Source organism: Salvelinus sp. IW2-2015, linkage group LG3 (assembly GCF_002910315.2).
Source record: "Salvelinus sp. IW2-2015 linkage group LG3, ASM291031v2, whole genome shotgun sequence".
NCBI classification, from domain to species: domain Eukaryota; kingdom Metazoa; phylum Chordata; class Actinopteri; order Salmoniformes; family Salmonidae; genus Salvelinus; species Salvelinus sp. IW2-2015.
This window is the reverse complement of record NC_036840.1, coordinates 33,617,202-33,633,629: the sequence shown is the minus strand read 5'-3', so window position 1 is coordinate 33,633,629 and position 16,428 is coordinate 33,617,202. Positions and strand designations below refer to the sequence as shown.

Here is a 16,428-nt window from a genome sequence, read left to right as displayed (position 1 = left end):
GGACCACACGGGACCACACGGGACTTCCCTCCATTCTAGCAGAATGGAGGGAAGTGGGGGTTTATTCGATCGCCTACAAATTCTCAGAAGGCAGCCGACCTTGGGCCCCTCTTTCTCCGACCTCCTCTTCACACACATCACGGGGATCGGGGCCTATTCCCGAGGAAGCGGTATATCTTTTGCGTCGGGCTCGTCAGATTCATGGATTCTGCTAGTTCGTGGTGAGTAATCGCAGTCCTGAGAGACGGTAGCGGCAACATTATATACAAAATAAGTAAACAATTAGTTCCAAACAACACAAAAAAACACAATCGGCTGGGGGCACGTAAAACGTCTGCCTTCTTCTCCGGCGCCATCTAGAGAAAACGCAGTATGTGGGGTATCTGTGACTTTAATACTAGACATTACTCGTTGTTACTTGAGAATGTCAATGGAACTCATTCATAGCAGACCTGCGTTCAAATAGTAATTGTCTTCTTACAAATAACTTCATCTGTGCTTGATTGAGCTTGCCCGGGGGAGAAAATGTAACCAACGAAGTAGTCCCAAAAGTGCAAACCCTCAATCAAGGCTCAATCAAAAGAAATGTATTTGAAAGCAAATTAATATGATTTAATCCGAGGTCTGTACCGGCGTTTTGAATGAGGATATTTTGAGGATGTCCTCCTGGGATAGTCAAAGCTTATCTCGGTCTATAATGCATGTATCATATTGGCTATAGTGGACCTGGCGGTGTTCATCCTCTGCCCGTGGGGTAAAAAAAGAGGCCCGTATTTGCATTGTGGGGAGTTTAATGATAGCTGGCTGAGAGACGGTTAGCCTGCCTCAGGGATCACGACAGCCCATCAACAACAGGAAGCAAATTTTGAAACTCAATTCAGCACTGCGGGGAGTTAGAGAGACTGAAGAGAGGAACGATGAAGGGGGAGAGAGAGAAATTAGAGAGAAACAAGTGTCTTGGCATAGTGCCTTGTGGGTAGTTACCGTAACCAGGCTGAGGCGAGTCATTTCTCAGTTGATCTGACACTCTCGTCTTGCTCTCATCTCACACATCTTTCAGCATAGAAATAGGAATATCAAATCYAATCAAATTTMATTGGTAACATACACATGTTGAGCAGATGTTATTGCAGGTGTAGCGAAATGCTTGTGTTTCTAGCTCCGACAGTGCCGTAATATCTAACAATTTCACAACAATACACACACATCTAAAAGAATGGAATTAAGAATATATAAATATTTGGACGAGCAATGTCGGAGCGGTACAGACTAAAATAGGGTAGAATGGAATAGAATACAGAATATACATATGAGATGAGTAATGCAAAATATGTAAACATTATAGCGTGTGAGGAGATAACGCTAAGTGAGAGAATGTGTTAACCGTACTGTGTCTTTACTTGGGGATTTCAATGAGGAGTATGAAGAGGAGATATCAATATCAGCTGAACTCATTGTTCATGTAATCCTTATTCATGTAACAACTTATTTAAAGCACAAACACACACACACACACACATTTGTTTTACTATCCTTGTGGGGACGAAACAATTGATTCCCATTCAAAATCCTTCTTTCCCTAACCCTAACCCTAAACCCTAATTGTAACCTAACCCTAAAATAGCCTTTTTCCTTTGGGGACCAGTGAAAATGTTCCTTGTTTTACTATCCTTTGTGAGGACTTCTGGTCCCCACATGGATAGTAAAAACACACACCCACAGACTTCCGGCATTTGTTATGTTACTTATGTAGCTAGTTGTCACATCTGTTAGAGGARAGAAGTTGAACAGGAAGCATCTGTATAAAGAAATGAAAACATACAGGCTTTCATACCACAATACCTGCCATAATATACGTGATTATATAGAAGACCTGTGTTCAAATACTATTTTAAATAATTTTAAATARGTTGMRTGTGCATGATTTGAGCTTGCCTGGCAAAATGTTCCTATGTATTTGAAAGATTTCAAATAGTATTTGAATCCAGGTCRGTTTTCTGCAGCTGTGTTCTGTCTACAGTGCATTTCACAATCAAGAAACTTCCCTTTTTATTTCTGTATTCATAAGTATGACAGGGAGTATGTGTTGCTTTCCCCCACACAAACTTTAGGGATTGTTGTCACTAGTTTTTGGAATCGATCTCTGTTGTCTTCTACTCCCTTTCCCATCATCTCTCCATCTCCCACTCTATTTTCCATGTCTTTCTTTCCTACACACTTTCCCTCCCTTTTTCACTCCATTTCTCTTTCCATCCCTTGCTCCCTGTCTCTCACTCACTCTCTCCCTCCCTCTGGCGATTCTCATCACTAATCTCTGTTAGCAGCAGTAACCTAACCTCCCTCTCTACCATGCCTGTCCCAGAGATACCACAGCCCCGGGCAGGAAGTGTGGCCCTTCCTGATCCTCGTACTCTACACTCAAAATAGAAACTAGCTTTCAGAAGGTGCCTATATAGAGGTCTATATCTGTCATGCAACAACAACGGCCCCTCCCCTGCACCACTTCCTGGTCTTGAACCCCAGTGGATGCTGGGTAGAAGGCGGTGATATATTTCTCCCAACGCCAACCACTGATACAGGGTCAGATACCTTTACATCTTCACGAAATGGATTAGGGTTGAGGCAGCCTGTTGCAATTCAAGGTAATGTGTGCATTTCTTAAAATACCTATTCAGATTGGGGAAAGGGTCACCTGSCAGGGTCTGGAGTGGGGTGAGCGGGGTCTGGTACATATAGAATACTCATTAGTCTGAATTAAAGAATGCATCCTTCCTCTGGTTCCTTTACAGTGGAGGCCCATGGCTATTACCACTGATGACATTAATCATGAGCCTTTTCCCGGAATGCTGGGGAGAATCTATTCTAGACCAATCAATGGCAGTATGTGTGGGAGGCATGGGCATATCACATCAGCCCTGGGGATTTACTGCTGACATTTGCATTGGCTCATCATGGGATTTTCAATACCATGATGGATGTCATTGATGGTGCAAGGAGGGTGTGTGCGCGCAAATGTGCGTGTGTATGTGTGTGGTAGGGCAGGTGTCTCTGCGTGTGTGTGTACGCATAAATCAGTGTGTCCGCATCCGTGTGTGTGCGTGCTGGTATGTGTCTTTACGTGTGAGTCACTGTGTGTGTCCCCTTTATGCGGTGGTGTATCCCACCCTATACTGCGTATCCTGAGGGAAAGCCAGTCTAGCAGGTCTGTCTATGAGAGCCTTGATGATGAGAAGCGTTGATGAGGTCTGTCAGGCCTGCAGCTATCATCATCAGCCATGGGTAATTTAGGATGGGTAATTTCAGCCTTTGGTGATAAGGGAGAATGGACCCATCGTTTCTATTGTGTGGTTGAAGGACCGTTGAAACAGTGAGGTCCGAATGTAGAGAGCTATTCAGAGGAGGGCAGGTCCTTGTGTCTATGGAGAGAGGCTGGTTGGTGGATAAATATGAGGCGTCGTTGCAGTCGCGTAGGTTATCAGATCCCACAATGCAAGGAGAAATCAGAGGAACCAATACCTGTACGTGTGAATATGATATTAGTGAAGATGATACCAATCTAGCAGGTGCAGAGTGACTGTAAAAAAAAGACAACCGGCAACGTCACCCTCCTCACAGGATCAGACTGCGCTTGAAAGAACAAGGTGCCAACAGGGACGAACAGAGAAGTGACTTGTGGTACCACACATTTGGAGACCACGATTTCTGCTCTCTTTCCATTTCTCATAAATATAGTCCGCCCTGGTACACTTCTGGAGTTTTCTCTAGCTTCCTCAATTCAGCACACTAGTTGAAGTGTCATTTTCAACTACTTAGCTGCAACTGAAACGTGAAAAGTCAGACTAGAGAAKGTTTGTGGCTGGATGCAGTGTTAGCTGTAAAACAGTTTTGAGCCAACAACACATTAACATATTTACTGACAGGGTTGAAGCCTTGTTGATGTTCTCAGGTTACAAATCCATGTATTTCTATAACCATGATAGACCAGAAGTGTTGGTTTTATTGGCGCGACTATAGTATGCATTGGTTGAAGCACAATGTTAAATTTAAAATCTAATAACCAGCAGCATACCACGTTGCATCCCACTGCAGGCTTGCCTCTGAAGCTAACCAGGGTTGGTCCTTGTTGGTCCCTGGGTGGGAGCTCAGATGCTGCTGGAAGTGATGTTGGAGGACCAGTAGGGGTCACTTTTCTTCGGTCTAAGTATACTGAACAAAAATATAAACTCAACATACAACAATTTCAAAGATTTTACTGAGTTACAGTTCATATAAGGAAATCAGTCAATTGAAATGAATCATTTAGGCCCTAATCTATGGATCTTATATGTCCTGCTTTAAAAAAAAGGCAGGACAATGGCACATCAATGGGACTCAAGATCTCATCACAGTATCGCTGTGCATTCAAATTGCCATCGATAAAATGCAATTGTGTTCGTTGTCTGTAGCTTATGCCTGCCCATACCATAACCCCACCGCCACCATGGGGAACTCTCTTCACAACGTTGACATCAGCAAATTGCTCGCCCACACAACGCCATACATGTGGTCTGCAGTTGTGAGGCCGGTTGGCCGTACTGCCAAATACTTTAAAACAACGTTGGTGGCTTATGGTAGAGAAATTAACATTAAATTCTCTGGCAACAGCTCTAGCGGACATTCCTGCAGTCAGCATGCCAATTCACGCTCCCTCAACTTGAGACACCTGTGGCATTGTGTTGTGTGACAAAACTGCACATTTTAGAGTGGCCTTTTATTGTCCCTAGCACAAGGTGCACCTGTGTAATGATCTTGCCATTTAATCATCTTCTTGATATGCCACACCTGTCAGGTGGATGGATTATCTTGGCAAATGAGAAATGGATGTAAACACATTTGTTCACAAAATTTGAGAGAGAATTTCTGAGATCTTTTATTTCAGCTCATGAAACATGGGACCAACTCTTTACATGTTGCATTTATATTTTTGTTCAGTGTAGATCTCAAGGCAGTGAAGGGGCCATTTTTCGGATGGGACGTTAAACCGGTGTCCCGACTCTCTGTGATCATTAAAAAAATCCCATGGCACTTATTGTAAGAGTAGGGGTAGTAACCCTGGTGTCATGGCAAAAAAAATGATGAAAGTCAACTTGAATTTCGGTACACAACACACTCCCCACCTCTCGCCATGATCCGTCTGGCCGTTACCACTATACTGTATTTTTTTAAAGGGTTGTTAGCATTAGGGTCGTCAAATGTTTTGGCCAAACCTAGCTCAAATTCTAGACGACAGATTAATATGAGGCTACATCATCCATAAGGTGACCATTAGACTTAGATCCATTTGGACTAAATAGGTTTGTAGGTTAAACAGTTTTGATTAAATTCACTATTTACCGCTCTCACATGCACATTTCTGCCCAATAAAATCCAACGATTTCTTACAATGCTAACATCTTTTCAGCCGAATCTCTGAGTTCTCAAACCGTGTGTAACTTGGTAGCTGTACAACAGTAGCAACTAGCTAGTAGAAGGCTAGCAGTTTCAGCTATCTAGCTTTCACCAGTTGGATTAGAAGCAAAAGGAAGGAAGCTAGCTAGGTATATTTTGCTATGGAAGGTTTTTCATATGGCTTAAGTCATCTGTGTAAACTGTTGACCTGGACACTTTCATGTAATCAGAGCATAAACAAATAAGCTAGCGAATGTCCTTGGCAGCTATTATAGCCYGTTAGATGCTCCAAACTTTGAGAACTTTGGTAAAACTGCCACGTGCTAATTTATAATACATGCACACACCAGAACAGACTGTTAAACCCTTACTTTAATTCAGTATGCTCCCTCCTCTCTCAATGCAATTTTCTTTTTGTCTTTATAATCCAAATTTGCCCCGACTGATCAACACAGTGTCAAATTACTTTTCAATGTGCTCCCGAAAACCTGAAGTTGCAAGTAAAAAGTAGCAGGGGTGCGAGTTGTACACGAAGCATCCACAACATCATAATGATCATTGCTTGCTTGCGCGACCTGTGTTCAGTCAAAAGAAAACGCCATGTTTGCCAATTTGGTTAACTGTTTTAGAAATATGTTTCTTTAACCAAGCAAGATAAATAAACATTCAATCGGCACTGAGTGAATGAATAAAACAAGCAAACGAGTTCTGTCTTCACCAAGACTGTCCATTTTAAATAGTGCCAAGTTGACATATCTATATGTCAACGATATTGACGATATCGTCAACGCCCTGGTATTTGAAGGTCCTGGGTTCTCCTACCCGGAGGGGATATTTTGACTATTCTCCCACAGTTTCTGCTTATTTTAATGTATTAGGTGTCTCTTAAAAGAGCATTTGGGTTTGTTTGGCATGGTTGATTGACAAGGGACAGGGAGTGTGACGTGTACTAGTGCGTGTGTCTTGCTACAACGGATTAAYGAACGGTGAAGAGACCCACTCTCAAGGAAGACGTCGTTGCCCTCATCCGTCAGATGCACGCCATCCCTCCGGTACAAAGGTACGCYATAAGTTGTACAGGTTGTAAACGTTTCTACTTTTCAGGCACTACTTTCTGTRATTTRGAGAAGCTAAGAAATTTGTTAAGCTGGCCCACGTGGAGCTGATTTACAGTTATTCACACGCACACAGTACATCYCACACTATCAGTAGCACTTATGTATGTTCTATTCCAAATCTGTGAGTACTCCCATCTGTTTTCATATTTATACTGCCTTTTATAAATGCGGTAGTGGGTGCTCTTTTACTGGAGTCGTACAGCTGTGTACAACAACTTAGAACATTTGTAAATATGTATTCATAAAAGATGTTATGTACTCGTCTAATAACTTTTCATTTTACAGGTGTTTCTCAGCAGTTTGTCATTCGTCACAGTGTTTGTATCAGGTGTTACCAAAATTGCTGTTGACGAACCACAGGATTATGCAGTGTTACCACACATCATTCTACCACTCAGCTGTTCYTCAAGACCCCAGCTGTTCATCAAGACCCCAGCTGTTCATCAAGACCCCAGCTGTTCATCAAGACCCCAGCTGTTCATTGAGACCTTGCGTAGTAGAATCAGGTGTGGTAGAACTGGGCTTGAACAAGAAATCCTGCATAACTCTGTAGCTCTTCAAGTGCATTTGTGGCCATCTCAGAATTGTATGTAGAACATTTACTATATCTGATGAATTTACATTTGATTGTGTATTTTGTAATAACTCACTATTATTTATAGGTAATGTAGTACTAGGCCTTTCTTCAGTAAACTTTAAAGTAAATTTTCATGTAAATAATTAATGAGTACATGTTGATTATTTTCTGTATTTTTCCAGGAGCTTTCTCTATTGTCTTGTTAAAAGATATCAGGGATTTTTCTTCCCCAGTTTACTCCATATTGGCTTAAATGGCTATTCTGTTTTTTTTTGTTGCTTCCCACTTGAAAATCAGCTGTTAATATTAAACAAATAATATAACTACATTATTTCTCTTACTTTTATTGCTGTGTTTTGCTGTATTATAATTTTGTTGTTCCGGTGTAAAAACCATAGAAATATAACACCAAAAAACATGTTTTAAGTGAGCAGTAGGCATTAGTCTGAAACTGAAAAAGAAAGGAACTTCACATGAGCACCACAATGCCTACTTTACCCATGCTTTGAGTGGGTAAGTGGTTCTTAGCTTATGTCAGTATTACACCAATAAGCTAACGGTTACAACAATAAGCTAACGGTTACAACAATAAGCTAACGGTTACAACTATCAGGAATGCAGACAGGCTCTATAGACCTCTATATCCATATGAGTGACTGAGTCAAACACACCACCTCCTGTTCTGTTGGGTACCTACTGACCAACAAAGATGTTATGAAATATATTTATTTTTAAATTACATGTATTGTTAAAATAAAAGTTTAAGGAAATATAGGCAGGCACCACATTACTACAAGACAAAACAGCTCACTCAATTTTTTTATTTTATTTTTATTTCACCTTTATTTAACCAGGTAGGCCAGTTGAGAACAAGTTCTCATTTACAACTGCGACCTGGCCAAGATATAGCAAAGCAGTGCAACACAAACAACAACACAGAGTTACACATGGAATAAACAAATATACAGTCAATAATACAATAGAGAACGTCTTTATACAGTGTGTGCAAATGAGGTAGGATAAGGGGGGTGAGGCAATAAATAGGCCATAGCGGCAAAATTATTACAGTATGGCAAATTAAACACTGGGTTGATAGATAGATAGATAAATAYATAAAATATATAACAGTATGGTGATGAGGTAGTTGGATGGGCTATTTACAGGTTGGCTATGTACAGGTGCAGTGATCTGTGAGCTGCTCTGACAGCTGGTGCTTAAAGCTAGTGAGGGAGATATGAGTCTCCAGCTTCAGTGATTTTTTTTTTTCTCAGTTCGTTCCAGTCATTGGCAGCAGAGAACTGGAAGGAAAGGTGACCAAATGAAGAATTGGCTTTGGGGGTGACCAGTGAAATATACCTGCTGTTAAGCCTGCCGGCATTGTAAGTGTAAAAGCAAAGCTTGCTTGCATATATATATTTTTTWAAAGCTTGAAAATGTAGTGGAATGGGGTAATGTCTTAGTGTGGGGTGGGAAGAATGCAATACATGACCTTGTATGAGGAACAAATCACGTTATTGTGGGAGCACGTGCTCTAAAGCCGTGTTCACATTGGCAGTTTTGAAGTGACTCAAATCCTATTTATTTGCATATCTGAATCGAATCTGTTCTTTTTCCTGCAGTCTGACCAACCAAAAAGCACATGGAATCGGATTTTCAAGCCACGTTTGGTTTGAAGTCAGATACAAATCTGATTCCTGGCCATGTGACTTGTCTGAACGGTCAAATCTGATATATTTGCCCTCAAGTGGTTTTTAGACTGTTTTTTGGAATATCTTGTTGTATGCTAGCTACTCTGTTGACAGTTTGACATGAACTTGTGGTAGCTAACTAGCTTGTTAATTGTTTACAAAAAATTGTGAATGTGCTGGAAAGCTACCCAGCTAGCTAGTTGACTGCTGTGTCTAGCTAGCTAGTTGACTGCTGTGTCTAGCTAGCTAGTTGACTGCTGTGTCTAGCTAACTAGTTGACTGCTGTGGCCAAAAGGACTAATTTTGAAAGTTGGATKATCTTATCCTTTGAGGGTTTAAAAGTGTTCTTATCCTATGATTTTGAACATTCAAATCAACTGGGAAACGTCCAWGGATGATTAATGATTTGAGCWTTAAGGCCTGCAGTGTGAACAAGGGTTTAGAGTATGAATTAGGCTGTTTGAGAAGGTTTGAATCCAAAGCAACTTGCATACACATTGTTTGAAGTACAATAGACCAACATAGCTAATGTAGTAGGTCAAAGCTGGTTGCTGGGAAACCTTGGTAGAGCTTCAGACAAATGCCTACCTCTCACTTGTTTTTAATAGAGGTATGGGTCCCACTACTGGGCTAACTGTGTGGCAGCAGCACCTCTGTCATCCTGATTTCACTGACTGATGGTTAAGGGCTTTGAAGTCTCTCTCTCTCTCTCTCTCTCTCTCTCTCTCTCTCTCCCGCTCTCTCTCTCTCCCGCTCTGAGCCCCTGTGTATGTTTGTGTCTCAGCCTGCTTGTGAAGCCTGTAATTGAGTGTGTCCACCCACCTCTCTGCAGCAGAATCAGTCGAGGGAAGAAGGGTTCTTTCTTTTGTGACACACACTTTGGCTGCAGTGCCATCATCTATTCCTATGCAAACCATACACCAAAGATCACCCTTTTTGCTGGTGCAGGCTAGAGTCCAAACACGCACGCAAACATGACACACACACACACACACACATACAAACACAAACCCTCCATCTCTACCCACTATGCACTGGAGACCTAATGCACATACGTACATACACACAATATCTAAAAGCAATCAAACCTCAGAGCTAATGTGAATTCCTGGGAACCGGATCCAGAACATACAGATGTAGGATCTTAATCRGATCACCCTGTTGCAGGAGAGCTTTCCTGCAATGCAAGAAATGTAAAACTTGTAGTGTATTTGTGGTTTAAAAAGGCAAAGTGTCTTAAATGAAGATCCTACATCTGTATGCTCTAACCTCGTCTCCCCACTGTGCTTAATAACAGTTCAGTTTGGCCTATTCTATCTCCTGACTGGTGACAAAAGTTGTATTTCACTGCCCCATAAATGTGGCAACAGTGTGACCTCATGGAATGCACTCTCTCTCTCCGGCMTATGTGTGTGTCTGTGTGTATGGGGAAGGTAGGCATGAGAATTTGTTGCCATCCTGCTGAGCAGTACCTAACTAAAATAGCATACTAAGAAAACACAGAATGTGGAACCACAGGGTGAGATGATTGACATGCCTTGTATTCTTTCCCCTGTGTGCAAGTTAATGACTGCAATGCTATTTCAGGAAGTGATACGATGTGGTTTTCCGGGTGAAAGGGGGTTATTGCAAGACTGACAGTTGTATCAGCTGCTTGTTGTCTGTGGGTTTTTATCAGTCACATCCCATACGGTAAAAAAATACATTTCAAATACATGTATATTTATTACATCTTTACTCAACTGCATGTAAAGCCTTTAAATGTATTCCAGATATGAATGTACATACATTTTGAATCTTTGCTCAAATGCTTGGAAATACTCCAGAAATGCATGGCTATGACATCTAGTCTACACGGTGGCCAAAGTGGTTCCTAATTTGGCTTCTTAAATGACTCTTCATGTATTGATCAATGGAGATACTTTTTCTGGCCACCAAGCCAACATTTTGGCAGTGATATAATTAAAATTCTGATGGTGAGGAAAAAAACTAAACGTTTGATTTCATTTTTACATTCTGTCATAAAGATCACATGTTCAACTTCACTTCATAAAAAAAAAKCATATGTTTCCCGTCTCAAGAGGTAAAGTGACTAGTAATTGTTCTCCCATCAGAATTAGACATTCAGCCTCTCCAGCAGAGATCGGGGACTTTTTTTATAAAACATATGTTTTKGCGTTTTTTATCGATTTCAACAAAKACTAAACATTGTACAATATGTCAAAGTGTAGGTTTAGGTCTTGTGCTTCCAATGAATGGTATTATATGTTCCTACAGTGGATGGTTAGCGGTGTTATGGTGTGTTCGTGACCAAGTGGGAAGTGTATTTAAAATCTATGAAATATGTTAAAAAAATACATTATTTGCCCAATTGTTTTATATTTCACATATATCCACATTTTTTAAATCTAAAAATGTATTTTAAATGTACTTTATTTTCCCTGTGTGGGATGTTGTGTCCCTATGAACCACAATGAGGTTCCCTGTATGTACTGTAAAATACATATTTCTGAGTATTGGGTCAAATATTTATTTATTCAATTTTTTATTTAACCTTTATTTAACTAGGCCAGTCAGTTAAGAACAAATTCTTAATTACAATGACGTCCTACAAAAAGGCAAAAAGCCTCCTGTGGGTACGGGGGCTGGGATTAATAAAATAAAATAATATAGGGCAAAACACATCACGATAAGAGAGACAACACCACACTACATAAAGAGAGACCTAAGACAACAACATAGCAAGGCAGCAACACATGACAACACAGCATMGTAGCAACACAACATGACAACAACATGGTAGCAACACAACATGGTAGCAGCACAAAACATGGCACAGACAACAGCACAAAGGGGAAGAAGGTAGAGACGACAATACATCATGCAAAGCAGCCACAACTGTCAGTAAGAGTGTCCATGATTGTGTCTTTGAATGGAGAGATTGAGATAAAACTGTCCAGTTTGATTGTTTGTTGCAGCTCGTTCCAGTCGCAAGCTGCAGCAAAATGAAAAGACGAGCGACCCAGGGATGTGTGTGCGTTCAGGACCTTTAACAGAATGTGACTGGCAGAATGGGTGTTGTATGCGAAGGATGAGGGCTGCAGTAGATATCTCAGATGGGGGGAGTGAGGCCTAAGAGGGTTTTATAAATAAGCATCAACCAGTGGGTCTTGCGACGGGTATACAGAGATGACCAGTTTATAGAGGAGTATAGAGTGCAGTGATGTGTCCTATAAAGAGCATTGGTGGCAAATCTGATGGCCGAATGGTAAAGAACATCTAGCCGCTCGAACACCCTTACCTGCCGAGCTATAAATTATGAAAGCTTTGTTGTAGAGCATTTAATACAATATCCGGGGAGGGGCCAGCTGAGTATAAGACTGTATCATCTGCATATAAATGGATGAGAAAGCTTCCTACTGCCTGAGCTATGTTGTTGATGTAAATTGAGAACAGCGTGGGGCKTAGGATTGAGCCTTGGGGTACTCCCTTGGTGACAGGACGTGGATGAGACAGCAGATTTTCTGACTTTATACACTGCACTCTTTGAGAGAGGTAGTTAGCAAACCAGGCCAAAGACCCCTCAGAGACACCAATACTCCTTAGCCGGCCCACAAGAATGGAATGGTCTACCGTATCAAAAGCTTTGGCCAAGTCAATAAAAATAGCAGCACAATATTGATTAGAATCAAGGGTAATGGTGACATCATTGAGAACCTTTAAGGTTGCAGTGACACATCCATAACCTGAGCGGAAACCAGATAGCATACCAGAGAGAACTGTATAGACATCAAGAAAGTCAGTTGATTATTAACAAGTTTTTCCAACACTTTTGATAAACAGGGCAAAATAGAAATAGGCCTATAACAATTAGGATCTCCCTCTTTTTAAATAAAGGACAAACCGTGTCTGCCTTCCAAGCAATGGGAACCTCCCCAGAAAGGAGAGACGGGTTAAACAGGTTGGAGATAGGCTTGGCGATGATATGGGCAGCAACCTTAAAGAAGAACYGGTCTAAACCATCTGACCCAGATGTTTTTTTMGGGTCAAGTTTCAYGAGTTCCTTTTAGCACCTTGGACTCAGTGACTGCCTGCAGGGAGAAACTTTGTTGCGGGGCAGGGAAAAAGAGGGAGAAGCATTGGGGATAGTCGCATTAGAAGGGGTGGGAGATGAGGAAATGTTGGACGGGCAAGGAGGCATGGCTGAGTCAAATAGGAATCCTGACTTAATGAAGTGGTGATTAAAGAGCTCAGCCATGTGCTTTGTTGTCAGTAACAACCACATCATTAACTTTAAGGGACATGGGCAGCTGTGAGGAGGAGGGTTTATTRTCCAGGTCTTTAACCGTTTTCCAGAACTTCTTGGGGTTAGACCCACAGAGAGAGAACTYTACTTGATAGGCAACATGGTCTCATTAGAATATGTCAGAATAGTGACACTGAACCATTGTAGTTATACTGTATGTCACTTGATCTGTTGGTCTGCTGAAGTATGCTGTTTTCAAATGTAACCTAACCACAATCCATCAGTATCCAGACATGTTATTGTTCTAATTCCATTGTTTTGTTTTAGTCAACATTTCCTGTATACTTCCTGGATATCTTGCATAACTAGATCAGAGRGACGTACGACTATTACTGGCAACCATTCAAACCCTGCAACAAATGCTTTTTGCATTTCTTGGGTGAAATGTGTTCCTGTGTAATACATTTAATCTTCTCTATCCTCACCTTCTTTGTTTTGTGCCCAGGAGTGCATCTGAATTGGGAAGAGAGGGTAGAGGACAAAGAACACTGGGAAACAAGAGGAAGAGAGGAGGAGGAGAAAAATGGAGGCCATATCTTTAGATCAGTCTGCGACGGTGGATGAGCTGGTGGAGGCGTGCATCCAAGCCTTTGGTCAGTCAGTCTCTTTATTTGTCCATGAGCACTCAAATATACATGCTACTCAATGTCTAAATAAACAACATATACTCTTTGTGCAATCAGAATAACATTTCCAGGAACAGATTGCAAGGAGAAGAAGATAAATAATATATAATTTCCCATATGTCCATGCACCACCTGAAGTAGCTAATGTTGCCGGTTTCAAATCAATAGTAATTGGTTGTCTTATTTGCAGTAAGACTTCTAGAATTTGTCTGAAAGGACATACAGGGGCTTGTTGAGTGATGAGCAATGCGTCTGTCCTCTTTCAGATGAGACGGGCACTTTGAAGGACCCCTCCCTAGTGCGTATGTTTCTTATGATGCACCCTTGGTACCTTCCCTCCACCGACATGGCAAAGAAACTACTGCTCAAGTATCCTTCACCATTAGGCACCTGCTTACGGCTTATCACGTCTTGTCATCTACTTTAAGATCAACAGATACTCTTTCAGGTGCCAGTGAATGGAATGGAAAGGGTAAGATGGATGGAATGTTCCTAGTGTGCAAAACTGGTTGCAATGACGTCTTTTGTTGTCAGGCCATGGTCAGGTTGTATGCTGATTGTAAAAGGATGTTTTTGAAATGTTTTAGTAGCTGTTTTATGTACTTTAACTGTTGATCAGATCYCAGGAGGAGAGCTGCACTGCTGAGCTCAGGACAAGAATCTGCCACTTGGTGAAGTAAGACACATTCACAATTGCTTTTGTTATGAGGTTGGGGAAGTTTCTTTATTGCTTACCTCTCCCTCACCATGTCTCTGTGTTTCTCTCTTTCTATCTCTCTGTCTCTTTCCCTTCCCTCCCTTTCTCCCTCTCTCCCTCTCTCTAGGTACTGGATCAGTGAGTTCCCAGCGGAGTTCAATCTGAACCCAGAGCTGGCAGAGCAGATCAAAGACCTCAAGGACCTCTTGACCACTGAGGGGAACGAGCGGCAGAGTCAGCTCATCGACATCGACAGTGTGTAAGTGTCCCCACGTTACACTTCACTAAAGTGTGTGTGTTTGTGTCTATGAAGTGTGTCCCCGTTCTACTGTCATTTCTCCCTCCACCAGCTTCCACCAGTGTGTAAGTGTCCCCATGTTACACACATTTCAAGTGATTTTGCCGTATAAGAAATACTCAACGGAGATCTAAAAACAAAACAGCATTGAAACAGAGGAAAGTTTAGAAAACAGCAGAAAGTTCAGTGCCTATGTTCCCAGGCCTATTTCCTTTACGGGTCATCTGTCTCTCTGTGACCCTGGTATCCCTAGTTGGTCATTAGGGTATATCTATTGCTAGGGTGTGCTTTCATGGGACAGCAGAGTTTCATAAACAGTTGTATTTCTTCTCTTGCATCTTCTGTAGTGTCATCTTTCTTCCTAGTTTCATTGCGGAGACTTAATTCAGCATGCTGTATTTTGTTAGCCTGGGATGCAAAACTATATCGCTATATCTATAACTATATCGAATATCGCTTTGTTTCAGAAACATAGTGAAACAATGCATTATTAAGTTTGGATTCCAGGTTTGCATTTTGTGTGCTRGGCTTATACATGACAGTAACCTTGTGTGCTTGTTGTCCCGCTCAGGCCGTCATACAAGTGGAAGCGTCAGGTGACCCAGAGGCAGCCATCCATGTCTAAGAAGAGGAAGATGTCTCTGCTGTTTGACCACCTGGACTCCAGCGAGCTGGCCACACACCTCACCTACCTGGAGTACAAGTCCTTCTGCAAGATACTGGTATGTGGGGCTGTGGGGAGCAGTGTGTCTGTCCACCAGGTCTGGGTTCAAATAATATTTGTTTTCTTTCAAATTCTTAAACCTGCACATGACTGAGCTTGCCTAGTGGAATGGAACGAATGGAATAGTCCCAAAAGTGAAAATCCCATCTATCTGGCACTCCAGGCAGGCTCAATGAAACACTCAAAGTATTTGAAAGAAAACACATACTCTTTGAACCCTGGTCTGCTGTCCAAACTGCCTTTGCATTGGTCATTCAACATGGGACCTATGCTGACTTATATGTGCGTTTAACAGCTTCTGTATGCCCACTGAATACATTATCCCCCCCACTCCCCTCCTCCAGTTCCAGGACTACCACAGCTTTGTGATGCATGGCTGCACGGTAGACAACCCCATCCTGGAGCGCTTCATCACACTCTTCAACAGTGTGTCTCAGTGGATCCAGCTGATGGTGCTCAGCAAGCCAACCGCCCCCCAGAGGGCTGCAGTCATCTCCCACTTCATCAGGGTGGCTCAGGTATTTCYGCTGGGGCACATTGGAGTTTTCCTTCTATTACTCAGTCTTGTTCTGAGGGAAGCTACTAGTCTGAGTGCCCGTCTGTTTGTTCTATTATGTCATCTGCTTGTCACGCATTGTCATGTTTGGTTGGACAATGACAGCAATGGAGCTGGCAAGAGCACAAACAGATCTGGGACCAGGCTAGGACGCTCTGTCTCCAGGGCCGAAGCAAATGTGACTGGTTAGTAGGCAAGTCATGTGACTGGTTAGTAGGAAAGTCATGTGACTGGTTAGTAGGAAAGTKATGTGACTGGTTAAATTCAGACAAATAATCCCAATTGGTTATGGTTAGGGTAAGGGGTTGGGTCCTGGGCCACTTAAAGCAGTGACATGGATCGTAGTATAGCCTAAGGGGTTGAGATGAGACCGAGGACTTCTGTCATGGAGAGGAATAGGGAGGACAGGGA

General features: G+C 42.0%; 1 protein-coding gene across 1 annotated transcript in view; it reads left to right on the top strand.

Moving 5' to 3' along the window:
• The first annotated feature begins 2,648 nt into the window (after positions 1 to 2,648).
• Positions 2,649 to 16,428, top strand: part of LOC111955126 (RAS guanyl-releasing protein 2-like) — a 44,492-nt gene continuing 30,712 nt past the window's right edge. The window contains 8 exon segments of the mRNA XM_070436218.1: positions 2,649 to 7,051; positions 8,394 to 8,501; positions 13,562 to 13,709; positions 14,009 to 14,111; positions 14,362 to 14,418; positions 14,567 to 14,698; positions 15,309 to 15,459; positions 15,806 to 15,979. Of these exon segments, the coding sequence (XP_070292319.1) occupies positions 13,640 to 13,709; positions 14,009 to 14,111; positions 14,362 to 14,418; positions 14,567 to 14,698; positions 15,309 to 15,459; positions 15,806 to 15,979 (687 nt within the window). The 5' untranslated portion in view covers positions 2,649 to 7,051; positions 8,394 to 8,501; positions 13,562 to 13,639.